The sequence below is a fragment of the Saccoglossus kowalevskii genome, chromosome 17 (assembly GCF_978046115.1).
Source record: "Saccoglossus kowalevskii chromosome 17, keSacKowa6.1, whole genome shotgun sequence".
Classification (NCBI taxonomy): Eukaryota; Metazoa; Hemichordata; class Enteropneusta; family Harrimaniidae; genus Saccoglossus; species Saccoglossus kowalevskii.
This window is the reverse complement of record NC_140657.1, coordinates 24,934,507-24,947,054: the sequence shown is the minus strand read 5'-3', so window position 1 is coordinate 24,947,054 and position 12,548 is coordinate 24,934,507. Positions and strand designations below refer to the sequence as shown.

The 12,548-nt window shown below is 34.6% G+C and overlaps 2 protein-coding genes across 5 annotated transcripts in view; one reads left to right on the top strand and one right to left on the bottom strand.

Annotated features, from left to right (window-relative positions):
• The first annotated feature begins 40 nt into the window (after nucleotides 1–40).
• LOC100372326 (endonuclease G, mitochondrial-like) lies at nucleotides 41–9,588 on the top strand. Of its 3 annotated transcripts, XM_085492460.1 has the most exons (5): nucleotides 1,286–1,487; nucleotides 1,850–1,967; nucleotides 5,254–5,818; nucleotides 6,447–6,559; nucleotides 8,066–9,588. In XM_085492460.1, the coding sequence occupies exons 3-5, from the start codon at nucleotides 5,306–5,308 to the stop codon at nucleotides 8,337–8,339; spliced, it is 900 nt and encodes a 299-aa protein (XP_085348586.1). In that variant the 5' UTR covers nucleotides 1,286–1,487; nucleotides 1,850–1,967; nucleotides 5,254–5,305; the 3' UTR covers nucleotides 8,340–9,588. The 3 variants fall into 3 exon arrangements, with proteins under 3 accessions (XP_085348587.1, XP_085348586.1, XP_085348585.1); XM_085492461.1 differs by lacking the exons at nucleotides 1,286–1,487; nucleotides 1,850–1,967 and adding an exon at nucleotides 41–160; XM_085492459.1 differs by having other exon boundaries at nucleotides 1,286–1,967.
• The window catches only part of LOC100372171 (28S rRNA (uridine-N(3))-methyltransferase-like), a 25,145-nt gene continuing 21,869 nt past the window's right edge, over nucleotides 9,273–12,548 (bottom strand). For both annotated transcript variants that reach the window (XM_006818367.2, XM_078010557.1), the window contains 2 exons: nucleotides 9,751–9,898; nucleotides 9,273–9,566 (listed from right to left, as the gene is read on the bottom strand). In XM_006818367.2, the coding sequence (XP_006818430.1) occupies nucleotides 9,504–9,566; nucleotides 9,751–9,898 (211 nt within the window). In that variant the 3' untranslated portion in view covers nucleotides 9,273–9,503. The remainder of the gene's footprint in view (nucleotides 9,567–9,750; nucleotides 9,899–12,548) is intronic.

Sequence of the window (12,548 nt, the reverse complement as noted above, 5' to 3'; positions counted from 1 at the left end):
AATTTGACCTAACATAGGTTCTCTGGGCAACTATAGAGGGCGCTGCTTTTGTCGAGACGTCTGCAACGAAAGACAGGAAGTAATCGGAAGTAAATGGTCTTAAGTTGTGCTGACCGAGAAAACCGTCATCTAAAACTTACTTCACGATCATTGTCTCTAGGTGAGTACCGAATTTGACAGCGAGCTGTTATGAACAAAAATGTCATTAATTTTGGAGGTGGATCTTGCAATATTTTAAAAGCGATCCCATTTGATCCGTTCCAATCGAACATAGTTTTAACCACAGCCCCTCTAGAATACAGAGGGTGGTTGGAAATGCTCCCTGGTGTAAACGAATAAGATTATTGTCACATTCAAAAACACAAAAAGCATGTATTTGCAAATTAATTTGTTAGCACCAACACTAAGAATAATGAGATGAACATGAATCAGTTCATTCATTCACACACTCACTAAATTTAATTATGATTTTCAGAAATGTAGGTTACTGTAAAACCATTTATTTTCACTGACATTTAATTTCACTATTTTGATGTCTTGAGCATATTCACTGTGTTTTAATTTCACGAATTTGTCAAGGAAGCAATAAGTTTTATTGTTATTTTGCATGTTCACATAGATTTAATTTAGTGGAATTTACTTATCATATAGCGAAATTAAAACCCAGTGAATAATTAATGCATTTACAGTACATGTACTCTTGCGATTTTGTGATCATATCACATAAGATTACAAGTCGTTTGGACCCCTCGCCCTTTCGACCCCTGGACGATTAGACCCCTCGACGTTTCGACCCTAGGACGATTAGACCCCTCGATGTTTTGACCCCTCGACGATACACCGCTTGGCGCCACAATCCTCACCATTTGAACCCAGCATTATTTGTCAAAAGTTGCAACATTTTACTGGATAAAACTAGAAGATACCTGACTTTGGCAACAGAATCGCGAATTACGGCGATCCCTCGACGGTTGAACCCCTCGTCGTCACAACCCCAAACGTTTGAACCCAGTCTTATTACGAATATGAATACTGCCGATCAAAAGCAACAACCACTTTACTGTATAAAATTAGTTGATAATAATAATAAAAAACAGAGTCGCAAATTACAGCGGATATCAGCGTACTGGGCGTTGGAGAGAGTTCAGTCCGCCATGTTGTTTACTATCGCAAGGCTATTGTTTAGCAATAGGACTATACCATTCGATTCTTAGGGACGGCAATATAGTCAATTAACACGTTTCTTTTTTGTTTTGTTTTCAGGAAAAAGTCAATGTTCTTTTCCATGTAAAGCTGTGATTACCCCAATCAAAATACTAGTAGTTAGGTGAAAATACGAGAAACATATTTACAGCCAGTACATAGTGGCTGTCATTACAATGGACCCTCGAGTGTCAGGATCCAAGCAAAAACCACGACATATCAAGGGTCGCGACTTTCCGAAGGGCTCTGAAGGGCGGGCGTTCATGCATTCAAGACATATACATGTACAAAGAACACATACACCCATGGGTTTATTTATAGTGTGTCTTCTTAATTAAAATATATCACGATTAATAAATACACAAGTTTGCTGTTGTTTGCTACTTCGACGGTAACAGCTTCCGAAATATACCAGTTTCATCGCAGTAATAAACTTGTTCGTCGGAATAATTATCTTCATTGATAATTTCTCGGGAGAAGTTGTGTATTTCATAAAGTTGCATATGCTAAGCTTATTTCGTATTTTTCATGATGCCGGACGAACGTGAAACTTTAGACCACTGAAACAAAGCACGTCGGTTCACGTGTTTCACCCAGCAGACAACATCAGCATGGATCGATTAACACATTTTTTTTTTCTTTTCAGGAAAAGGTCATTTTTTCTCTATTGTTGAAGACTATTGATTATAAGTCACACTATTTCAAACGGTGGTGCCGACGATGACGTGCAGACAAAGGATTGTGAATCACACCTCTACTGCTAAGTTATTAACAGCTTATTTATTATATACGAAATGAATCAAATACGAAAAAAGTAATTTAAATAAAAAAAATACGCGAGTGAACCAAGTACAATAAATACGCGAGTGAACCAAGTACAAAAAATACGCGAGTGAACCAAGTACGAAAAATACGAGAGTGAATCAATTACGTAAAATACGCGAGCGAACCAAGTACAATAAATAGGCGAGTGAACCAAGTACAAAAAAATACGCGAGTGAACCAAGTACAAAAAATACGCGAGTGAACCAAGTACAAAAAATACGCGAGTGAACCAAGTACAAATAACAATATTTATAATTTGAGGGGAAAGGACGGTAGTCATATAGTTATATAAGCATAGTTTTTCGCGGAATGAACCGTGCTATTCCAATTTCGGTTAGACGTAATATTTTGCCACATAACGGCTATTCATAAGACAAGTTTGAAATGAAGTCGTATTCGAAGAAAATTATTGTAAGACGAGGCAGGTTTCATTCAACTTGTTTGGAAAAACAGCATTTCGTTGGCGATTTTAACACTATCTAGCCAGGACTGTCTGAAAAAAAGAAAAAGCAAAAAAAATCACTCAGATTGCCCACGAACCTGCTTCTATATCTTAAATATTGACAGTAAATAACTATAAGCATGCAGTTCTTGCAATGTGGATTTATTAGTACATAAATATAATTGTGTTATGTTTGTAATGTATTATTGTCAGAAAATAGTAACTTACATCGCGTTTAGTTCTAAACACAGCTCATTATCACGCCAGAAAGTTCAAATATTCACAGGTAGTGAAATGACTTGCACTGCATTTAGTTTTGAAAACGGCGCATTATCACGCCGGCAACTTCAAATATTCACACGTAGTACAATGACTTACACTGCGTCAATTCTCTGATACAGCGCTCGTGATTACTAGTCAATTTCATATCGTGGACAGGTTTTACAACGTGAAGTTACACATATCATGTGTTTTGCGATTGTACTATACTGTCTTTTATAGAACAAAGCATTTACAAAGCAAAGCATCATTGGAAGTTCAATGTTGAACGACGTGCTTTGTTTCAGTGGTCTAAAGTTTCACGTTCGTCCACTCGATCGGCATCGTGAAAAATACGAAATAAGCTTAGTGTGTTTATTGAACATTGTAGTCTATTCCCTACTTGAATTCGAATTTCTACAAGTTTTCTTGGCCCCGGAAATGAACCCGACATAATATAATTCAAATGAACATTCGCATTTTCCTTTTTGATGAAATAATGACAGCCATGTACCAGCTGTAAATATGTTTTTCGTATTTTCACCTAACTACTAGTATTTTGATTGGGGTAATCACAGCTTTACATGGAAAAGAACATTGACTTTTTCCTGAAAACAAAACAAAAAAGAAATGTGTTAATTGACTATATTGCCGTCCCTAAGAATCGAATGGTATAGTCCTATTGCTAAACAATAGCCTTGCGATAGTAAACAACATGGCGGACTGAACTCTCTCCAACGCCCAGTACGCTGATATCTGCTGTAATTTGCGACTCTGTTTTTTATTATTATTATCAACTAATTTTATACAGTAAAGTGGTTGTTGCTTTTGATCGGCAGTATTCATATTCGTAATAAGACTGGGTTCAAACATTTGGGGTTGTGACGACGAGGGGTTCAACCGTCGAGGGATCGCCGTAATTCGCGATTCTGTTGCCAAAGTCAGGTATCTTCTAGTTTTATCCAGTAAAATGTTGCAACTTTTGACAAATAATGCTGGGTTCAAATGGTGAGGATTGTGGCGCCAAGCGGTGTATCGTCGAGGGGTCGAAACATCAAGGGGTCTAATCGTCCTAGGGTCGAAACGTCGAAGGGTCTAATCGTCCAGGGGTCGAAAGGGCGAGGGGTCCAAACGACCTGATACCTCACATAACATTTCACATGACTTTTCTAATTTGTGTGTTCTTCATCGCACACATGCATACCCTGCTAGTCATCATTTTGAAAATCTTTTTTTTTTGTTGCAATTTAGTAGAGCATGGATTACCATTGCCAACTTCATATATTCATCATATTTGGATTCTCTGGGGGAACTAGCGGGTATCTAATCTTTTCTAGTGGTAATATATGTGCAGAAATTCTAAATTTGTTCACACTAATCTTGTGATCAGTATTTTTGATATTAGTTCAATTTATAATTATAGGACACCACATCATTGTTAATAATGCCAAAATCTAGAATCTGATGCTGACTAGATTATTTTGAGCGTACATTGCAATGTTTTTATTTTCAGCTGGTTTCACAACTTCTCACTTACCCATATACACTATCAAACAGGTGATGTGCTTTGAATGCACAACATTCATATTCTGCTACTTTCACAAAATGTTAATATTAAACACCCCTAACTATTTTACGATGAACATTAATTAATACTGGAAGCAAAATGTGGAAATCTGAGAAAGGCATTACTTCATCATTGATGTATTCTGATGCAAAGTTGGATGTGGACATCTTGAATGATTAAAGCAGCAATAGTTGTGATTTTGAACATTTTATCATGTTAAATGACCAAATCTTACCGAAATATTGTTTTAGACACAACTGTATGGGAAAATGATACTACACAAGGCTAATGTAACGTAAAATGTGAAAACTAATGGTGGAGTAGCTGCTATTTTATTGAAATTTGTCACATGATGGGGATTGTAGAAAACTTTGACACATGATGAATATTATCATGGGAAATGACACATAAAATCATCAGTAAGAAACCATCAGAGAGAGGCTTAGGCTTAGCCTCTCAAGATTGCTACATATTTCGCACACAGCCCGAGGTGTGTTGTGATCTTGCACAGTAATCTCTGAGGTTTGCTTAACAACCTGGATTTTACTAATAACGGCGTCTTTTGGAGACCTGCACTCAACCCTGTGTCCATCGTACCACAATGGTATATAGCTTTTGGCAATAATGACAAAGAAGACGATTTATTGAAAATTGGAGAAAAACTCTTAATAGTTACAGCTATTGCCAATTTAAGTGTTTCACAAACTGTTAAAAGTGACCATTGTTTTAAAAACAATTTTTTCTCTTATTCCCATGTAAAATGACCCCACACATTGACAGAATCTGGAGTGTATGTCAGTGTTTTTTGTCTTACTGAATATGGTGATAACATCGCTAATTTCGCACACATAGCTGCATTAACAGATGATGATTGCATGCAATTATTATAATATTCTGATGAATATTAAAATTTTGTTTTGAATAATTATCCTGTCAATATCGTTTGTAAATTTTGCAGGTGACAATTGACTGTACAAAGCACGATCACAGAAGCATAGTTGTATCTCGAAATGGCTTCATCAAGATTCCTTCTTCCAGTGACTATTTCCACCGTTTCGTTAGGAATTGGTAGCTGGCTGGGGATTCATTATGAAAAGAAGAACAAATGCGTAGCCACTTGTGATAAAGTTTGGAATTTGCCAACAGCAAATTGTGCTGTATCAACGACAACAAAATCACCTGTTGCTATTGGCAACGTGGGAGAAATAATGAAATACGGATACCCAAGCCTAACAAATCTAAAAAAACATGGCGACTTTGTCTTATCATATGATCGAAGAAATCGTATCCCAAACTGGGTGTTTGAGCACCTTACGGCACAAAAAGTGGCATACAATGACGTCATTGACCGAGAGAATTGTCAGTTTTTTGAAGACAATGATGTCCATGTTTACTTTCGCTCAACTAATGCAGATTATTACAAAAGTGGATATGACAGAGGTCACATGGCTGCAGCAGCCAATCACAGAACATCAATTGAAACTATGCAACAAACTTTCTTTCTGAGCAATGTTGCACCACAGGTAAAGTATCTACTTTCTTTGTCAATGAACATGCACGAAGTGGTCTCCCTGTTGGATGAAATCATCATTACACAGAATGCATTTTGGGTACCGGTATATAGTGATTGGCTGGCGGTGACAGGTTCATTTATATAGAAATGACACTCTTTCCAACATATCATATACTTTCCATTTATTTGCTTTAATAATACATTTATCTTCATGATTTTGTTTGTTCATTCTGTCTGCACACATTCTCTCTCTCTGCTTGCAAATGTTACTAGTAATTTTGCATTTATACATGAACCTACAGATTCCAATCACAAACAAATTTCTGTAAATGCATTCATTATTAGCTTATTACAAAGTGAAATTCCCTAAATTAATAAAATCATGTCAACTTCTAGAATGACAATAGAGCTCTTTATTTCCCCAACCAACTTTGTGAACTTCAAACCCAGTGAAATTGCTCAAAACGTCAAAATAGTGAAATTAAATGGCAGAGGAAATAAACGATGCTACAGTATAAAACAATAATAGAATTCTGTGTGTAAAAATAGTCAAAGATATTATATCAGTCAGTAAAAAATACTATGTATCTGCGAATCCACTAATACCATACTGCATAACTATTGTTATTATTCCATAGGTTGGTGCTGGTTTTAATAGAGATATCTGGTGTGATTTGGAAAAATATGTCAGGAAGTTGACAAAGAAATACAAAAATCTTTATGTGTGTACTGGACCACTATACTTACCAAGGTAATGTGCACAGACTTCCTGTGTGTATGTGTAAACACTTATTAGGACAGACAGGTTTTTTTTCCCCTTTCTAAATTATGCAGACCCATATTTTTTATGTACCGGTTCTATCTTCTGTAAATTACTTTATTTCCTCCACATACTTATTTTAGCAAAAATAAACTTTATACAAAAGCTAGAATACAGTATTTGTCTTTGGAAAAAATGTTGGCACTTATGTTTCCCAGACATATAAACAGTAGGTATCAGTGTTCGTTCGTACAGATTTATATCCAGAGCATTATTACAGATATAGACACTCAACCAATAACCAGTGCTTTATTGGGCACAAGCTCTGATCAACATATTTAATAACCATATATGGTAATATGATCTCATTAAATATGCATAACCATCATATCTGGAACACCATTGCAGATATACCGGATTCTGCTGTAAACTCGCCCATCTGAAAAATCGCCCTGGGTGAATTCACAGCTGTTGGGCTCTTATTTGGTGTTTAAAATTTAAAAAAATGATCATCAAATATTTTTGGAGGACTTATATTTTCATTGAAAAAAACCACTTACATCGACTTTTAACGCTGGCAGTTGGACCACCCAAAACAAAAGAAACTATTGCAGAAGCTAATCTAAAATTTTTTGTTAAAAAGTAGACCGCATAAAATTTCATTACAATGTCACCCAGCACATCTTTCTCCAAAAAAATCACATTAAAGATCTTTGTGTGCCAAATACAATTATTTTTTTCATTTTATTAGTAACTAAAGTAGCAAATGATCGCAGTAGCGCAATCCGGTCATGCTACGTTTCACAATTGTTGATTATTACCTAGTAGTGATTATAATAACATGCAAAAAATAAATTTGTTGAATTGTTATGAAATGCAAATAAATTTCAACTTAGTTTCTTCGTAAGCAAATAATTCCGGTTGCATATTAAACACTTATGCTGGAGAATATCCACCATGTTTTGACCTGGGACAATGTTCTTTGACATAAAGATGAATGCCAACGTGTTCAAAACACCATAGCTCATTTAAATATGTTAATGTTATTGAACGCAGCATGGAAGAGAATTGCCAATGTTGTACAATCTTTTGGCTTGGATTTTGATGGGAAAGCGGCATGATTTGTTTTTAAATAAAAAAATTATTTGTTTTCAAATGATAAACTGAGCATTTGAAGAATAATTTAACATTGTTTACAGTGATAATTGCTCATTGTCAAAACGAAGCTTACCCATTCACGCTAGTCACAATAAACATCATATTCTTGAATAACACCTTAAAAAACTGCCGAAAAATCACCCTGGGTGATTTCTTAATTCCATTTTATTTTTTTGAAACCCAAACTGTCGTTTAATGGCCCAGAGCGAATTTTCGGCAGAATTTGGTTGATGCTCGATCAGTGCTTGTACCGGTAAAAATGCCAGGGGGATTTTGAGGGCTGTTTTGTTTTGAAGAGATAAGTAAAAATATTTGACAGTATTCTGTATTTGTTTTCAGGCAAGAGCGAGATGGGAAACAGTATGTAAAATATGAAGTAATTGGGAGAAACCATGTTGCTGTTCCAACTCATTTCTTCAAAGTCATTCTGTGCGAGACCGACAAGGGAGAGTTTGATGTTGAATCTTTTGTCATACCAAATGCAGCACAACCAGAAAAAGCAAAATTGAATTTATATCGTTTTTCCATAGAATCCATAGAGAGAGCATCTGGGTTGCTTCTGTTTGATAAGATACCCAGAGAATTTTTCCGCAATATTAACAGAATTAAGTGAGATTCAGAGAAATTTACTCCAAGTGTGCAATATGAGGATCAGAAAAAGAAACTAGTGTATATTTTAAAAAAAAAAAATTGATACAGAAGCCTGTTTTTTTAATCCCTGACAGAAGATAATCTTTGGGCGTATGAATTGAGATTTGTATGTCGATCAGTTTGTCACATTTTCTCAGAGGTTCACTTTGTACAGAGTTGTTACATGAGAGTATACAAATGGTGGACTGATGGTCAAAATGCACAATTAATGTGTGTAAAGCAATATCACAAGTTTTGAAATTTGTTAGATATTGGTGGCCATTTGTATGCCAAAAATACTTATTTTTGGCCATTTTTGCTTATAACATGATAATTTCATTAAGTCTCACATTCAAATTTGGTACAGAAGAAATATATTTTGTTTTGAAAATCAGCATTTTTTTGCTAATATTTGGATTGAAGATTTACCAAAAAATGCAAATGAACTACACATACATTTGAAACCTGAAAGAGTCACCAACATACAAATTCAATTTTTTTTTTATGTTTCCTACATTTCACACTTATTCAGACTATCAAATACTAGAATCCCCCTATATTTTTACGACCTCAATAAATGTCTATGAATGCTCTCAGAGTTTAACATACTTCAACATACGTATACAGTGTATGATTCAACACAGATTTTAATATTTTTTGGAGGCAGTTTTGTGAAAAGCAAGAGAGATATGGCTTTGACATTGTAACTTAAACATCATTCAGGTTTACTGTGGAATACTTTATTTTCGCTGAAAAGGCTTTTTGAGTGTTTTGTATGGAATTTATTTTCACTGATTTTTGATGAGTTTAATGTGAAATATAGGAAAAAAAGTATATTTGCTGGATTTTGTTTTCACAGAATCATCCCTTCAGCAAAAATAAAGTATTCTACAGTATTTAGTGAAACAGAAAACAGTTTTAAATTACCAATAGCTTTATTGAAAAAACAATATTTTCATGTGGACAACCAGTACCTCAGCTGGACCACATTTTTTTTTGTCAGGAATGGAAAATGACAAATGTTCATTAGGCCATTCCCATTTTTAGAAATATTGGTCTTACAATATTGTACAGCAATTTTATTATATAATAAAAATTACATATTTCAGATAATTTTATTAATTTAATAAAAATGAGATATTCAAAATCACGTATTCAGAGCTTGTATAATTCGGGGTCTTAAAGCGGCCATAGTGATCAAAATAGCTTCCTGAAATAAATATGAAAATATATTTTAGTGTTTCTGTCTTTTATACAATCACAAGTGAATGTTTGAAAAAAAAACAATTACAGTAAATAGTAGTTACCATGGTTACATACACCCAGAATGTACGTGGTATATCACTCACTATGCATGACGCCTAGCTACAAGAACAGTAATATCCGAGGCTTACCTCAGTTCTGATGGTCCGACTTCCTTGTTTGGGACACGTGTTTATATACATGTCAAATAAATCATTAACTTCATGTATTTTTAATTTTTCATCACAGTCCAAGCTATATTCTAGACCTTTAAGTCCACCAAATACTACAAGTGCATGGCTGCAATGTAAAATAATAATTAAATTAAAAATTGAATGTTAGAATGACATTGTGAATGCTACATGCTTGTTTCTTTTTTTCATAAATTTTGCAGTGTTTTTCACTTGCCTAATGATATGAAATGAATGAAGTTTATTTCACTATAAACATATATACATATAATAATATACAAATAAATGTGATATATAAACAAATGAGTTTCTATATTTTTAGATATTTATACAAATTGTTTATAGTGAGGATCATAAAAATAGTTCCCTAGAACTAGTCTAGTTCATGACCCTTTATAAAGAATGAACAAAATAAACAGTAAATAATAATAATATTAATAAATGACTGGCTTTCATGCAGTATATTTAATCAAAGAATAAGTATTGACAGCAAATATTTTGTCTGAATATTTCCTAGCGACTGGCAACGGCTTCATGATGCTTGTCAGAGTTTTGTGATGCCCTGCTAACATGCTATTGGTCGAATTGTTGTGTTCTACTGCTATATTGTTGTGACCTTTGACCTAGTCTTGTGCTGTAATTAATTATGTGGGCATGCTCAGTAGTGCCTAGTAACCAGGTCAGTCATCATTTTGGTTAAATAAACAAACTAGTCCTTTCTCTCTTTAAGAACATTATCGGAATGTTGTTCAAATGAAATCTGCAGAACTCCATGGAAAGGTGAATTAGATGGCTTACTACTGACTCATTTCGTAGTTTATTGATTTGCCACCACAAAGGTCACCTTGGCTCAGTAATAGATTTATTGAAAATATACAACAAAATTGACACTAGTTTGATAAAATTGCAATAATGGATTTTGTATAGTATATGCCCATTATCAGAATAGATTGTTTTGCCAAGTTATCTAGCATCTTTGGTATGTCAACATCTTGTAATTGAAGCATAAGATGCTGCATTAAATCAAAATACATGTATTGGTACTTTATATACAACTTCATGCAAGAAAAAATCATTCCTGTATGTGTCCTGTATGCATGTATACTAGTCACACTCCATAAGCTGAATTAAAAATAGCATTTTTTTTTTGGGGGGGGGGGGGGTTCAAATGGCCTTGAGTACAACAATGTGATAGTAATATTATCTGCATTCTGATTGGTCAAGCACATTCACATGGTTTGTTCTATTCTCTATGGTTACTTGTACCAAGTTTTAATTTTGCAATTTTTGCTCATAATTGAAATCTGCCAAGATAGATCTACTGTAAGATCATGGCATATAAGTGTTTAAACAGCGGCTATTTTCTTTCAATAACGACACACTTAAGGTAGCGGAATAGTTTTTTGAACACTTTTCACATTTTTTTTTGAAAATCACAAGCATAGCTCCATAAGGCATGCCACATACATTAGTGTATTTATTTTATTGAAAAAATAATATCTTGTACAAGTAAACTGGTTTTTTTCTTGTGTGCAAACAAATACCCAAGTTTTTTGTTTATCCAGTGTACACCCCATGAGTGCTTCTCATTAATATTCATGGTTAACAAACATAACTGAACTGGGGCTAAGCTATTTACAAACAACTGATAAGATATCTGTTTGTAGTTTACACACAGCTGATAAGATATGTGCACTGCTTCGTTTCAAGAGGAGGAAGCTGTACAGCAAAAACAAAAACAAAAAAACACTTTTGAAACATAACAAGTTTTGTATAAACAAAATAGTACATGAGTGTATCACATGTTACCGGATTTTGCCATAAATTCGCCCGGGCAGTTTAACGGCAGTTTGGTATTTTTTAAGATTTTTTTTTAAATATTTTGGGAATACAAATTTATGTTCTAAATGTTATTTTTAAATCTGTTGTCAAAATAAAAGTACAATGTCACAGTTGGAGATTTTTTTTTTTTTTTTTTATTTCTGTTTGATACATTATATGCTTTTTCGGATCAGATCAGGGGGCCTTGACCCTTACCGAGTTCCGTGTTGATTGACATTCAACGAGATCCGAATTTTTAATTTGATGGCTGGTTTGAATTTATCCACTTTTACAGTGATCAATATAAGCGTTTGGAAATAGCATAATTATATTGCGTGAGTGAAAGAAGCCAGTGAAACAGCGTGTTCTATTTATTTCTAACGCGCGTGGTCGGCGTCTTTGATTGCGATTGTTTTGTATTTTTGTCTTCGAAATGTATCACTGGCTGCGTTTTTTTGGGGTCACGTCTCGCAACTGAAAGTCCAAGCTGACTTTGTTTTGGCTGTAAAACTAAAAGCACCCAACGTCGGATTCGTCAGCGTCATTCACAAATACTTCAAGGGCATCTGTGATATCTTCACCTTCAAACTGTCTTCGTCCAAAAAGTCAAATTCGTCATCTTCTTCTCCAGAGTTAGCTTCCCCAGCTAACTCCTCTTGAAGTTTGCTGTTCAGTAATTTACTTTCATTGACTCCACCGTCATTCACAGCAGTTTTCGTTTCCTCAACGGCGGTACTCACAATGGTAAAGGATGTTTCCCAAGATAGTACGACGTATTCAATGCGAAAGTGTGAATTATAAACAGACCAGAAAAGTCCGGTTAAAGCAACAAAAAGACGACAAAAAGACACTTTGAAGCCCCGTCATAGCCATAACAAGAAACCATGTGGGGTTGTTTAGTGTCTGTCAATATTTTAGAACACTGCATTTTCATTGGT